Source organism: Neoarius graeffei, chromosome 23 (assembly GCF_027579695.1).
Source record: "Neoarius graeffei isolate fNeoGra1 chromosome 23, fNeoGra1.pri, whole genome shotgun sequence".
NCBI classification, from domain to species: domain Eukaryota; kingdom Metazoa; phylum Chordata; class Actinopteri; order Siluriformes; family Ariidae; genus Neoarius; species Neoarius graeffei.
Genome location: NC_083591.1, coordinates 11562438 through 11578604, shown reverse-complemented (window position 1 = coordinate 11578604; position 16167 = coordinate 11562438). Strand labels below are relative to the sequence as shown.

The following is a 16167-nucleotide window of genomic DNA, read 5'->3' as shown; positions in this document are numbered from 1 at the left end:
AGTGTCTGGTTTCATCTATTCTCCTGTCAATAAGGGGGTTGGACATCATTAATACAGTATTGACAATATGGTTGATACTGTACCTGAATTTATACAAAAAAAAAAAACACCCTACAGAATTATTTAAATCATGCTGCTGCTCCTCAAGCATCAGCCAAAGATGATATTCTGGACCAAATACCTTATCTTCAAAGTGGAGCCTTGTGGTGTTTAAATAAAGTTACAGGAAAGTGTATTTGGCTGATAAAAGCTCCAATACAACAAATTAGTCCTCTAGTATGAACTACAGAATGTTAAATACTGTCGAGCATGTTATTTTACAAAATTTATTACATTTTAACAGCAGGCATTTCCCTCATTGTCGGCCAGGCCATGACTGAACTAAAACCAAACACACTATAAAATGAACAAAAGACTGAAGACACGTACAAAACGACTTCTACATGAAAGAGATCAAATGTGTATTTGAAAAGTTAGAGTGTTATGTAAAAAGGCATTTACAGAAGAGAGATGTGGATAATCAGGATAAATTCTATTAAGAGATTTCAGATGTGATGCAATCCAAAGGCTGCCAGTAGCAATTCATGAGTGACTCGTAGAGCTCCTCGCTGCGCTCCATGTACTGCTTGTTCAGTGACTCCACGTCCACTGGAGGGTTTGGCTCTGGAGGGAAAACGCCAAAAGGTCGATTAACACAAACAAATTTAGCAAGTCACAAACCTTGTGAATTATTTGTGTTCCAGAAATACCTTTCAAATAGGAAGGAAGCTATTGAAGACGGTTGACCCTGATTGGATCAATTCCAAAATCTAAGCAGTTTATTGGATGGTTACAATGATAAACATTCAACAATCTGACTGGCAGGCGGATAGCAAAAACTGCAGCTGGCCCAAAAACGGGCCTTGAATTAATCCTGAAAATGAATAAGTAAGTAATATCTCCACATGATTAAGAAAAACTATTTTGGACATTTGACCTTGGGCCTGTTTGGATCAAATCTAAAAATCAGTTAAGCTGCTAGTAACGATCACACCATATAAGTCCTGTAAACGTTCGACAACTTGGATATTACGTACTAATTACACAGATGAACAGACAGCCAACCTGAACACACAACGCCTCAGTGACAGACATGACATCACAAAGGGATTACACAACCTTGGAGAATAAAAATATCTTCCTTTCACCCTTTTTAGCTTGCTAACGGTCCCCCCCCCCGCCCCAGAAGCAACCATGAGCATTGATGAAGTAGTGGAGCAGTGGATTAACAGTCTGCTTGTCCTCAAACCAAACCTATATGGAGCAAAAATTGGACCAAGAACAGCAGTTAGTTTCTGAGCTTTGCATAATTACAGCACTTAGTTCATCCAGATGATGCTCCTGCTGTCTGGATTGAGCTGTGCTTTTTTTTTTTAAATAACCTGAACTGTAGTTTTACACACTCATCTGGTCTTAGACGTTATTTCGTAGGTTAAATTCAAACTCCGAGCCGAACCCTTAATTCCAGTTTACTGCCCAAATCTAGTTTTTGTTCAGTCGTTACTGAAAGGTGCGCATGATCAAATATAAAATCTCAGTTTCACTATAATCAAACTCCCATAAGAAGTGTGCAGCATTTCAACAACCAGGGAAGGGAAGAAAAAAAAAAAAACCACAATTCGCAGTTCAATCAAGATCGATAATCGTTATAGCAAATACAGCAGTAATAAAATAAGTGAAAATCTTAGCCTGCGTATACACACACAACCCTTGTACTCAAATATTAGCCTGGGCCCACCCATCCTAAGCGTGACGCAACACGAGGGCCTGTTGCGAGCTTAGTCTGGCAAGGCAAGCTATCTCCAGCTCTTCCAAGCTCCCGAAAAATCGGGAGCCAATCAACTTTGAGCATCTCCAACGGCCCTGGGTAGAGGCGTGTTCAAGGCAGTGACGTAGTAGAACTGCGACCGGAAGCCATAGATTGTTTATAGAATCTATGCCGGAAGTGCTTCATTCACTAGAAACATTACAAACATGGAGCAGCGGCAAGCCTTTGACACAGCGGTAGATGCTGTATTGAAAGCATTCAACGGGAAGTTCTCATTGAAAACGGAGCAAAGAGCAGCCCTGGAGGTATTTATCTTCTTCCTGTTACTCAAGCAGTTTCCGTCGCGTCACATACGTCAGAGGAAAGAGTGATGTGATTGGTTTAAGCTTCATCACAGCCTTTTCTGGCTTCGACCAGTAGCAAACTGTGGCATTTCAGGGAGGCGGGTCAACCACGCCTTTGGGAAACGGTTGGGCTTAATATCTTTGCCAGACCAAATGCTCGCAGAGCTTTGAAGTCGCGTTAGCCAGACTACTCAAATATAGTCTAGGAAATTTGTGAATAATGATGAACCACCATGTTTACGGGAATGAGCGTTTAGATAAAGAGCTGTGGGCCACATGACCAGGCTTAGAAGCCATTGTGCGGTGTTTGAAGTTATTGTACAAGTTATGTTAAAACATGCCAGACACAACTTTATTCACGTTAGAAGCCTGCAGTGAGCGTTTTCTTTCAGCATTATATTTTGACTGATCAAGTTCCGATATGAATACAAATCTTACTATAGTGAGGGATCACACAACTAGTTTCAAGTGTAGTTGAAGTACTTTAATTCCTTAATTGGCTTCATGGGGGGGAATAAAAATGAAGACTGCAAAAGAAAACTATTGAATATTCCATTCTTTTGAAGTTATCTATTCAAATTCCTCCCCTTTCATTTTTCCCCACCCCGTTTCCTCTTTTTTTTTTCTTTGAGTGGCAAAATGCTCTATTATTAGTTCACTAACCGCAGCTGCAAAAAAAAATAGGACATTTCAGTATATTTTTGATGCAATCCTTTCACCAAACACTTGTCTAAGATTTAAATAATTTAAAAAAAACCCTACATTTGGGGGGTTTACTGTAAGCGCTAGGTGCTTGGGGAAAAATTTGCTGGTGGGCAGTTTTAGTTAAAGCTAGACAGCCTTTCGATTTCATAAAATCCGTGAAATTTAGTTCCCTCTGAAATTTGGTCATTGTGATGCATGTTTATTTCTGTAATATCTCGCCATTCTGTGGATGGGAAGTTATTTAATATGAGGGGATTCCCGAGCAAATAATGCGCATGAAATTGTTCGCGTGTGCAGGTTTACCTTTAACCGTGCACTGAGTTCTATCGCTCTGTCGCTAATGCCGCTTTTCCACTACAAACGCGGCTGAGCCGTGCCATGCCGAGTCGAGCTGAGCGGGGCTATTGGAGTTGCATTTCGACTACAACCGCGCTGAACCGTGCTGGCTGGAAGTGGGTGGACACATTGGGTGGAGTTAGCGAAAGTGGGTGGACGTCACGTGATGTCGTTAAGCAGCGCAAACAGTGACATCAGTGACAGTGGCGGAACAAGTCAGAGCCGGGCCGGGGGCGGGGCAAATGACCGGGCCCTTTATTAAAGCTTATCATAACATCATTTTAGGCTACAAAATGTCCGCAACTGCGGTGTTTACCAATTTCAACACTACCGGGTGCAACTATGTTATTTAGTACATCAAGTCCTTCAAACGAACATGTAACTCAGAAACAAAAAACATTAGGATACTGTACATGGCTCATAATAAAACATCAATAGCCTATACTGCGCACATTATTTGAAGGGCATACGAATGAGCGCTCAGAGGTTGCAACGGTGATGGGAAGAGTCAGAAATAAAAGGAGGGCGGTGCAAACCTCACTGAATGCACTGTGTTTACCAATTTCAACACTCCGGGGTGCAACTATGTTATTTTGTACATTAAGTCCTTCAAACGAACATGTAACTCAGAAACAAAAAAACATTAGGCGACATACTGTACATGGCTCATAATAAAACATCAATAGCCTACTGCGCGCATTATTTGAAGGGCATACGACGAGCCTTGCGCTCCGCGAACTCGTCCACGATGCTCTGTATGTCACTGATTCAGTGATCTTTTCAGCGGTAGTCTCACGACCCGGATAGTAAACAATAAACATGGAGGACATGGAGTCGTTAGTGTTGCTGGTCTTGGTGCTGTGGCTTGTTGTCACCGACAACGCCAACAGATACTGGCAAGAGCGTATAGATGAGGCGAGGCGCATAAGGCTTCAGAAATTCTCCTAATTCGTAATTCTCCTCCTTCCGGGTTTGCGGTGTTTACAGATCCCAGCGCGCTCGCGGGGCGTGTGTGGGCATGTGAGGACACTCCTCCTCACCAATCAGTGCACAGGGGAGTGTCTGCTCATGCCCCCAGCCTCACTCGGCTCAGTTTGGCTCGCTTCAGCCCCACTCCAAAACGGTGCGAGTTTTAGGGGCTAAGCAGGGCTGAAACGAGCTGAGTCGTGCTGGTTTTTGGTAGTCGAAACGCGAGCCGTGTCGGGCTGAAGCGAGCTGAAAAAGGGTAGTGGAAAAGGGCCATTAACGAACAGCTGATCACACCGAGGCGCTCGCTAACCGCCAATATTTATTAATTTGGTCCTGCGTTTCCTCTCTTTTGCAACATAACATCTTTTCTTCTCAGTTTCTGTTACTGTAGTCGGTCTTTCACGTTTCATTCGCACACTCACGTCCGCCATTGTCCTCTCCTGTTTCAAATTTGTATCCCACAACGTGATGCATGACGTAGTATCTTGTATTGAGTCATGGTGAAGCAAGAAAAAAAAATAGCGGAGGATTTAAGGCCATGTGGCCCTAAATTCATTAATTGTTCTGTTTAAAAAAAACTAATACAATTGGAAGTGTGTGATTCGAATTCAGTCGCTTTCAGTCCACTAAAAAAAAAAATAACTAGGTGTCAGGGAAAATTCTTTTTATGACCTAATCTTAAACTCTGAAAGGCAGTCTAGCTTTAAGACGTAGACACTAGAAAAGATTCTTTTTTTCCTATTCTAGGAAAAAGATACTAGATACATTAATAACAAAAGATGCACACTTTAAGTCTGAGTTTTAGATATTTGATAGCATTCAGTGTCTGGAGGCTGTAAACAAGAATAAAACCGATTGCTCTCAAAAGAGCACACAGCTGGGAGAGGGAAGAGAAGGGAAAAAAAAAGGTAAATAATGAAATTATTTACAATCGCACAATTGTCCTATGTTGTGGCTTATTAATGACGACAAAAAAAAAAAAAAGCTCCAAAAGAAGCACCGAGTCAAACAGCATTCCATGCACAGCACTGCAGTTTCGCTCTGAGACAGAGTGCACGCCAGCCGTACTGCGAGCTTATCACAACTGCACTTACCCGTATGCGTTGGTGCGATAATCGAGCTGCAGTGACAAAGCAAATATGAGAAAGTCATGCAGAGAAATGAAACTAAGCAATTACCTTCATTCTCCTCCACAGCTTCTTCAGTGGCTTCTTGGGATTGCTACAAAAAAAAAAAAAAAAGATTAAATTAAAGAAGGGTTTAAAAAAAAAAAGATGCATTCAAATGGTGTGAGGTACAGTATGTATGAATGATGAGGGCTGTCACCACCTGCTAAAGTTGAACTTTGAAAGTTTAATTGTGTGATCAATTGTGTACAGCAAAGCAGATGGCATCTTAGCACGACTACTTGATAAGCCTTTCAGATTTCTGGCAGTCTACCAGCATTACACTGCTGGCAATCCTAAAACGTGAAAATGCAGTGGGTTGTAGCCCTTGCATGGAGATGATCCTCGCTGCGGAACCGAAAGTCTAGTTGTTTGGCATCTTCTATATGTATATATTCCAAGTCCTAGAGGAAGGGCCCGGGCTTCAGCTGCGAAAATCGAACACTCTCATGGGACGCGCAGTCAATAGCAAGCTGCTCTTGCCGCAGATACGCAATGGTTCCAAAGTGAACAATCTATCAGAATGGAAGGGAAACCGGCATCTTGTGTCTGAGAACTGTTTCAGGTAGACAGATTTGTTGAGGCACAGCCTTCTCCTGAAAGCCAAAGTTTATATGATGACCATGGTCTTTTCAGATTCCATAAAGGGATGGAGCAAAAGTGTGTCCGAGTCTAATTGTTCGGATTTTCCAGGTGGGGTTTTATTCAGACTCTGAAAGGACTGAAACAGGTCTGGTCTCCTAACTCTGTGTGTTAGAACAGCAAAGGCTGGGTTATCTTGGTTTGCTTTAAGTTTGGATGCATATTCGAGGGCAAGTTTCAGAAGACTGTTCTAGTGACTGCTCTGTACAAGAGAGGTCGTGAAGTTTCCCTGCAGCAATCTTAGTTCTTGACAACAAATAGTATCCAGCATTTGTACAACCCCGATTCCAAAAATGTTGGGACAAAGTACAAATTGTAAATAAAAGCGGAATGCAATGATGTGGAAGTTTCAAAATTCCATATTTTATTCAGAATAGAACATAGATGACATATCAAATGTTTAAACTGAGAAAATGTATCATTTAAAGAGAAAAATTAGGTGATTTTAAATTTCATGACAACACCACATCTCAAAAAAGTTGGGACAAGGCCATGTTTACCACTGTGAGACATCCCCTTTTCTCTTTACAACAGTCTGTAAACGTCTGGGGACTGAGGAGACAAGTTGCTCAAGTTTAGGGATAGGAATGTTAACCCATTCTTGTCTAATGTAGGATTCTAGTTGCTCAACTGTCTTAGGTCTTTTTTGTCGTATCTTCCGTTTTATGATGCGCCAAATGTTTTCTATGGGTGAAAGATCTGGACTGCAGGCTGGCCAGTTCAGTACCCGGACCCTTCTTCTACGCAGCCATGATGCTGTAATTGATGCAGTATGTGGTTTGGCATTGTCATGTTGGAAAATGCAAGGTCTTCCCTGAAAGAGACGTCGTCTGGATGGGAGCATATGTTGCTCTAGAACCTGGATATACCTTTCAGCATTGATGGTGTCTTTCCAGATGTGTAAGCTGCCCATGCCACACGCACTAATGCAACCCCATACCATCAGAGATGCAGGCTTCTGAACTGAGCGCTGATAACAACTTGGGTCGTCCTTCTCCTCTTTAGTCTGAATGACACGGCGTCCCTGATTTCCATAAAGAACTTCAAATTTTGATTTGTCTGACCACAGAACAGTTTTCCACTTTGCCACAGTCCATTTTAAATGAGCCTTGGCCCAGAGAAGACGTCTGCGCTTCTGGATCATGTTTAGATACGGCTTCTTCTTTGAACTATAGAGTTTTACTGGCAACGGTGGATGGCACGGTGAATTGTGTTCACAGATAATGTTGTCTGGAAATATTCCTGAGCCCATTTTGTGATTTCCAATACAGAAGCATGCCTGTATGTGATGCAGTGCCGTCTAAGGGCCCGAAGATCACGGGCACCCGGTATGGTTTTCTGGCCTTGACCCTTGCGCACAGAGATTCTTCCAGATTCTCTGAATCTTTTGATGATATTATGCACTGTAGATGATGATATGTTCAAACTCTTTGCAATTTTACACTGTCGAACTCCTTTCTGATATTGCTCCACTATTTGTCGGCGCAGAATTAGGGGGATTGGTGATCCTCTTCCCATCTTTACTTCTGAGAGCCGCTGCCACTCCAAGATGCTCTTTTTATACCCAGTCATGTTAATGACCTATTGCCAATTGGCCTAATGAGTTGCAATTTGGTCCTCCAGCTGTTCCTTTTTTGTACCTTTAACTTTTCCAGCCTCTTATTGCCCCTGTCCCAACTTTTTTGAGATGTGTTGCTGTCATGAAATTTCAAATGAGCCAATATTTGGCATGAAATTTCAAAATGTCTCACTTTCAACATTTGATATGTTGTCTATGTTCTATTGTGAATACAATATCAGTTTTTGAGACTTGTAAATTATTGCATTCTGTTTTTATTTACAATTTGTACTTTGTCCCAACTTTTTTGGAATCGGGGTTGTATGTATAACTTCCTGGTGGACCCATAAACTCTACTCCCATATTCCAGTTGAGATCCGATAAGCACTCGGTAGATGCACAGTAACACTGAGTATTCTGCACTACATTTGATTCTGGCCAAGACCCTTATAATGAAGTGCTTTGAGACATCTGGTTTTCAGATATTTCAGGTTTGGATTGAACTTCGGCTTATCATCAAAGGAATTTAAACTCTTTGACCACTTTCCTGGGTTCTCTATTCCAGAGCAGCTCAGGGTCATGAGGGGACCACAAGAGACAAATATGGTCACACAGTTTTGGAGAATTTAAAGATGTACTGCCTTTCAGATTTTTCAAGTTTAGGTCATATATTTAAAAGTCGTCCCCCCCCCCCAACACCTAATTATTTTTGTTTAGTGGACCTACTGAATTCGAATCACAGACCTCCAATTTTATTAAGTTTTTTTTTTTTAGTAGAACAATTAAAATGTAGGGCCACGTGGCCCTAAATCCTCCACTATTTTTTCTTGCTTCACCATGACGCAATACAAGATACCACGTCATGCATCACGTGGTGGGCTTTCCCCGTTTGCGCAAGGCATTGTGGGATACAAATTTGAAACAGGAGAGAAAAACAGAGGACAAGAATGAAACTGGAAAGACCAACCGCAGTAACAGAAAGCGAGACGGCATTATGTTGCAAGGGAAAGGAAACGTAGGACCAAACTAATAAATATCGGCGGTCAGCGAGCACCTCGGTGTGTCAGCTGTTCGTTTGGCGACAGAATGATGTAACTGTCAGTGGTCAAGGTAAACCTGTAGATGGCAGTAATGCAACACTGGATGCCAGCTGCCGTAAAACCCAAAAGAAGAAGGAAAAGAAGATGAAGGCGAACCCGCGCACTTGGACTTCCTCGGTCTGCTTAACTGCGCGACGTGAGCGATTTCATGCACATTTGCTTAGGTAATCCCCTAAAATTAAATACCTTCCCAGCCACAGAATGGCCTTTTTTTTTTTTTGTAAGATATTACAGAAATAAGCATAAATCACAATGACCAAATTTCAAAGGGAACTAAATTTCACAGATTTTATGAAACTGAAAGGCCGTCTAGTTTTAAAGGGATAGTTCGGGATTTTTTACATGAATCCGTATGGCATCCCCATCAATAGTGTCGTGCAAACACACTGACTTACCCCTGACAGCATCCTGTGAGTCCAGTTCTTGTCCAGTTTTGGTCCAGACGAAAGTAGTCCGGCAAGTTTGTCGGGGTCACGAAAGTAAAACGTTTTTCGTCTCAAAACAGTATGTGTTCAAAAGAGTGATATATTTGCATCACAAAACCGTTGCCAAATAAAAAGTCAGACCTCGAAATCGCTTGGCACTATTTTCTCTCCCTTCTTATCACTGCGCGCTGCCGCCAGGTGACAGTGAAACGCAGACCCACTAAGCTGGTGGGAGACCAAGGCTGCACTCTATCCACGGCTTACACGCGTGATGGCACGGAGGATGTGTATAGTGGCAGCATGTCCCCCCAGAGAGGATCTTTTCAAAAGCAGGACAGATTATAACTGAGAGGAGAAATAGAATCAGAATTAACTAGTTAATTGCACCAATTAAAGGAATAGGTAGGAAAAGGAAGGCGCAAAGACACCGCGCAGCGCCTGAAAACGGGTTTTCAGGCGCTGCGCACCCGTTTTCAGGCGCTGCGCGGTGTCTTTGCGCCTGCAGCGGTGCTTTGCCTGTGCTGTGGCTGAAAATAGTTCCAGATATAAATTGGTCTAGTAAATCCCTTCGTGTTAATTTGCATTGATATGTGTACTCGATGTGAATGTACAAGTCATGAGAAATAATTATAAAAAATCTTCCGAAAGAGCCGGCTCCTTATAGTAAGAAGAGCCAAAAGAGCCGAAATTCCCATCACTAGTAAACAATGAATGAAACAGCCGTGGCTGTCACCTGGCGGCAGCGCGCAGTGATAAGAAGGGAGAGAAAATAGTGCCAAGCGATTTCGAGGTCTGACTTTTTATTTGGCAACGGTTTTGTGATGCAAATATATCACTCTTTTGAACACGTACTGTTTTGAGACGAAAAACGTTTTACTTTCGTGACCCCAACAAACTTGCCGGACTACTTTCGTCTGGACCAAAACTGGACAAGAACTGGACTCACAGGATGCTGTCAGGGGTAAGTCAGTGTGTTTGCACGACACTATTGATGGGGATGCCATACAGATTCATGTCAAAAATCCCGAACTATCCCTTTAAAACCATTTTTATCTGACCACATACTGAGCTTATTTATGCATAATTATAGCAGTCTTTCAATTGTGTTCATGCTTTTCCCCCCTACAGCTGATACAAAGGACGTCCACATAAAGGCTGCAGAAAATACCTGGTCTAATAGCACTTATTGTTTATTTTGACACTGAAAAGGGTGATGGAAAGGATGCTTCCTTGGGGAACTCCAAGCTCTTATCATTGTGGTTTTGAAAGAGTAGTTCCCACTTGGGTGTGTCTGTTAGCCAGGAAGTTAGAGATTAAAAATGGGCACGTAATCTCTGAGGCCCATTTGGAATAAGTCCTTTTGGATGGCATCTCTCCAAGTTGCATCATATGCCTTTTCGATGGCTACATAATCTTCTCATAAAACCATCACACATCTAGGACTCAAATCAAATGTGATCCCCAGTGCTCTTTCTTCATCTGAAACCACATTTGGTATTTACTCAAGTGGTTCTCAGATTCAAGTTTCCAGATGAGTTGTTTATTTACCATGGTTTTACAGCTTGTCAAAGCAATCTGCCAGTAGTTATTAAGGTCACTGTGGTCCTTTCCAGGTTTGGGGATGGGAAAAATAGTTGCTTCTTGCCGTGACCCAAGTACGTTTCCTGATTTCCAGACGTTAATGAAAAAGATTCCAGAAGAAGAGGCAGTTTCCAGATTCCAGAAGAGAGGGAGGTTTTAAGTATTTTAGGAACTGGTAATGTACTAGAAGTTATTGCCCGTGAACCTGATTTCCTCTGAATAGCCCAGTGGAGAATTGTGTGGACACGTGATATATAATGTTTTCACTGCGTTCTGTCAAAATGATAAATCACTCCTCGTGTCTCCTCAGCGACGTAGATTCAGCCGTAGCAGAAGTGTCTGGCGAGGAGCGCTGATTGCGAGGGCCCGTATAATTGAAACTCTCAGGCAAGTCGGGGAGGGAGTTCCCCGCCGAGGCTGCGCGCAGTGTGTTAGCGCGAGCATGTAGCCTAAGGGTAGGAATGGGAATCGAAAACCGGTTCTTGTTGAGAACCGGTTCCCAGTGTTTCAATTCCATGGAATCGTTTGCCAGATTTGCTAACGATTCCCTTATCGATTCCAGCGGGCACGACTAACGTCATGTATATTACGCAACGTGCGTAGCGACATGCAGTAAGCATGGCAACCAAGCGGTTTAAACGCTCAAAAGTTTGGCTGCATTTTTCAAGGAAAGATGACAACCGGGCGACCTGCAGCCATTGCAAAGTAGATATTACATCGTCGGGAGGGAACACGAGTAACATGCAAAAACATTTGCGCACACAGCATGCGATACTTTTAAATGAATGTCACGTTTTCGACACGCTTCGGACTGGTGAATCTCAACCCAGCAGCAGCAGCCACGCTAGCATGTCTTCTGCGGTTACTACGGCAGGTAATCAAGTAACACACATCATGTTAGCGCCATTTGCTTCTTTGTAAAACCTATTACTAACAGTTAACATTAAATGAATGCCTTCTCATGCATTACATTTAGAAGATGACCATGATGACGACGAGAGACAGAGTCTGACTGACTCGGAGGCTGGCAGTACTCGCTCTAGTTCACTACTTCCACCTCTAGCTTCTCCTTTCATTAGTCCAGAAAGATCACGTATCCTTCCTGAAAAAGCAGACATGCTAATTTTTCTGCAAAAGAATTGTTAATTCTTCATAGTTGGTATTTGCAGATTTGTACAATGCACAGTTACTTGATTGTATTTGTCTATGACAGTTTTATTTTGAGTGCTCATCTCACATATCCTTTTAAAAAGGAGAATTTTATTTTCTATTAGAATAATGTTTAACATGTGAGTAATTCACTGTTGGGTTTGTAAGGTCATGTGTGTTACTGCTAAACTAAACAAAGTTGATGCTAATCGACCTGTTTGTTCTCCTCTTTTTTCAAATGAGAATCGATAAGAGAATCGATAAAGAACCGAATCGTTAAGCAGAATCGAAATCGCAAAAATCTTATCAATGCCCATCCCTACCTAAGGTGGTGTTTACATTAGACCGTATCCGTCTCGTTTTCGTCGCGGATGCACTGTCCATTCACATTAAAACGCCGGGAAACGACTCCACAGGCGGAACAACTTGAATCCGCCAGGGCCCACGTATTCAACCCGGTTCGTATCTGATCCGCTGCTGTGTAAACATTGAGATATGAGGAAACGCAGTGCTGAGCTCTAGCTGACGTCGTCATTGGACAACGTCACTGTGACATCCACCTTCCTGATTCGCTGGCGTTGTTCATGCCACGTTGGTCATGTGACGCGACTGCTGAAAAACGGCGCGGACTTCACTTCCTGCTATTGTTTCCGCCTTGTATCACCTTTTTGTTTTTCATTAAAGCAGGGGTTCTCAACCTTTTGCAACCTGGGCCCCACCAAAGCTGGTTCATTGCAGTTGGGGGCCCCTCTTCTCGCCCCGCCCCCATCCCCCCCCCAAACACACTCACCCGCAGTGACGCCACCTGGCCTACAGCACCTTATATCGACCGATAGATAGATAGATAGATAGATAGATAGATAGATAGATAGATAGATAGATAGATAGATAGATAGATAGATAGATAGATAGCCCTGGGCTAGATTATTATTATTATTATTATCATCATTATTATTATTATTAGTAGTAGTAGCAGCAGTAGTAGCATTATCCATAGTAGACTAGCAGTAAGAAAACAACAAAAACAACAAATTATTTGGGTAGAGCTGAAATGGGGAAAACAAAAATACAGTGTGGGGTAGTAGTCTTTAAAAAGACTGTTTGGGTTTTGCGCTGTATCGATGGATTGATGATAGTAGACTAGCGAGAGTCGGCACGAGTTAACTCGGCAAGAAACCAGACTAGTGTGTGTGTGGCAAGCACTCACACGGTGGCCACGGTATGCAGACTCACTCACGTGACGTTGCGTCATGTTCGCGTCACGGGCTTAAAATAACCTACACACAAGATTTTATGATAGATTGATGATAGATTTTATAATAGTATTGATTTGTATGTAATAGTCCAATGTCCTGCATTTTGACATGGGTAAATGTGTTGCATCTGCTTAGCTACTATAGCCTGTTAGCCCCAGATTTTTTTTTTCCTCCATACATGAAGCCTACTCGCGACCCCCCTGGAGTACCTCCGCGCCCCACCAGGGGGGCGCGCCCCCCCGGTTGAGAACCACTGCATTAAAGAGTATAAAAGTATGAATATAATGCTTTGCTTTGTCATTCTTAAATGTTGCTCATGGTAAGATGCAAATACTGCCCATTGTGTAGTTATGATTGTCTTTAGGCTTGCCATCCTTCCACTTGCAAGTGGTGAGTGACTTGCTCATGCCCGATATGCACTGGGATCACACACACAGCGGCTCAGTCCCGAATCACTGCTCGTGCGCTTCACTCGCGCGCTCTGTGAGCTGCGCAGGGCCGGAGTGCGCACCCTCCAGAGGGCACTCGCTGTTCAGGGCGGAGTGATTTGGAGCGCAGCCGCTGAGGAGGAAGCGCTGAGCCGCACTGAGACATTTCAACTTATGTGCTTAGCGTATCCGTGTATTGCCGTTGCTGTGTGCACGCGAATCGTTTCAAAAACGTTAATCTGATGATCCGCTGATACGGTCTAATGTAAACACCACCTAAGGGAAATGAAGAGTGTGTTGGATTAGCACTAGTCCCATGTTTTGGAAAGTCGAAAAGATTGTCTTGGGCCCCTCTGGGGTGTCACCAAGCCACGTTCAAAATATGGAGTATGCACGCCCAGCCGTGTTGATTTGCATACGTGAACGAGAGACAAGACAGCCTTCCTTTAGTAGTATAGATTTTATCTGGTCCCACTGCTGATATGGTATGATAGGTGTTCCTTAGGGATTGGAAAAGCTCTTCTATTGTGAAGGGTTGGGATGGCTTGGAATTTGGGAAGACAGTTCTCGATGTAATTCTTCTCATGTTTCTGCCACCTGGTTTGTCATTTCCTGATTGGTAGTTAGTAGGCTGCACTGATGTTTAATACGTTGAATTTGAGATCCACTACCCTTGCCCTTCATCTTTTTGATTAGGTCCCATACGTTCTTTGTGGATGTGTTGGATACAAAAGGTCCTCCAGTTCTCTCCATTTGTTTTATTGATGGTCGTGTGTGCTTGGGCACAACAATTTTTTCAGTTTGGTGAGGTTCTTGCTCTACTTTCTTCTGGACATCAATAGCCTTTTGGCAGTTATCATCAAAACATGGGTTGGATCTGTGATCTGGTTTTGCAGAGGTCTTTGGAACGCTTTCGTCTGCAATACCTACTAGTTTCAGTGAAATTGTGTGTGGGATCCTGCTTTGGATGAGGCTTCTGATTAAATTTCTTGCTGCAGAGGCTTTAGAAGGTGCTCCAGTCTTTTTCGTAAACCAACTTGGGGTTCTTGGTTGCATGTTTGTTTTGGTAATGGTTATTATGGGGACAGCCCTCTAAGTGGCGACCAAATTTTGTGATTGGTGCCCTAAATTATACTACTAGTCGCATGATGGCTACTAACATTTCCAGTCCACTGGTGACTTATGTTTCAATAGTTCTGAAAGAAGAACGGTAATAGATCTAGGCCTAATGGTGTCGCGTCTATAATCAGCCATTGTTTACTTCCGCCAAAAGACTTTACTAGTTCCGAATATGTCCAAATTATATTTCGCTATCCAATCAAATTCTTCGCCGTCTATTCATAACTACTTGTCCTTTTCCGTAATGTAAAAGGAGAAAGCGTGGTCATGGTAACACCCACATTTCTGCTTTGCAAAATGGTGGAGGATGATTCGCCACCTCATGTTTTCCCCTTATTTAGACAGTCGAAAAAGCAAAAGGAAACCAGCACAACAAACGCAAGGCCACCGAAAGTAATAGTTCCAATGCAAAACGCAAGTTTTGTAATGAGTGGCTATCCACATACACATGGCTACGATACGACAAAAGAGCACGTGCGCGTATTTTACTGAAAACCCCTCAGTTGCTGGAAAAATGGACTTTGTTACAGGAAAGTATGGGAGTTTTAAGGTGGAATCGCTCGCAACACACAATGCCAGTTAGAGACACATGCAGTGTAGAGACATTTGCCTAAATTGGCAATCAAACAGTAAACCGCTAGCTGATTGTTTTCGGCGTTTGGAAGCCACGAACACACAAAATCAAAGATGATCTGCTGATCAAGATGAACACAGCCTACTGTATTGCAGTGGAAGAGTTACCACTCACGAAATTTTGTGGTCTATTAGCATTACAAAAGAAGAACCGCTTAGATGTATCTTACACCTACGCAAACGATGTGAAATGTGCCGAGATGGTGTCCACTATCGCTAACGAATTTAAAGGGGAACAGAGGGCAATATATAGAGTAAATATAACAATAAAACACACATTGATGAACCTTATTCAAGACTTACAAAAGTTTTTTGTTCTAAGGTTGGAAAGTTATAGTGTTTTGAAAGTAGCTTGAGCAAACTACACTAAGTAACTTTAAAAATGCACATTGATAAAACTTGCTGAATTCGTGCTGAGTTTATCTCAAGAAGAAAAGAAACGTATCACAATGGAAAAATAACTTCGTTCCGCCCGAATAAGTTCCAAATCTGTGCTCAAATCAGAATTTAAGGGAGTTGTACTCAATAACGTACAATATGACTCGGGTAGTCAATGACATGGACAGGCTTTAATTTTCAAACAAATTTTGCATACACTGTACACACAATCTTGCCTATAAATACCCGGGGGAAATGATGGGAAAATTGTCATTATTGAAGATGCCACGCCTAAGCCAAAATCAACGTGAACAGGCCGTGCCGGAAGTACACAGACAGAGGTCGCCCGGCACTTCGATGTTCATCATTCGACCATTTCCCGTTTGAGTCAGCGTTACAGAGAGACAGGGAGCACCAGGGATCGTCCACGCCCTGGTCAGCCTCGAGTCACGACGCCAGTTCAGGATCAGCACATCAGGCTAGCTCACCTCCGTGACAGATTCCTGACACCCTCAGTCACTGCTGCTGAGACCCCTGGACGACACAGACCCAGAATCTCCAGCATGACGGT

General features: G+C 42.8%; 1 protein-coding gene across 1 annotated transcript in view; it reads right to left on the bottom strand.

Annotated features, from left to right (window-relative positions):
* Nucleotides 1-312: 312 nt before the first annotated feature.
* trnau1apb (tRNA selenocysteine 1 associated protein 1b) overlaps nt 313-16167 on the bottom strand; it is a 47215-nt gene continuing 31360 nt past the window's right edge. The window contains exons 8-9 of the mRNA XM_060905758.1: nt 5340-5382; nt 313-663 (exon numbers count right to left, since the gene is read on the bottom strand). Of these exons, the coding sequence (XP_060761741.1) occupies nt 536-663; nt 5340-5382 (171 nt within the window). The 3' untranslated portion in view covers nt 313-535. The remainder of the gene's footprint in view (nt 664-5339; nt 5383-16167) is intronic.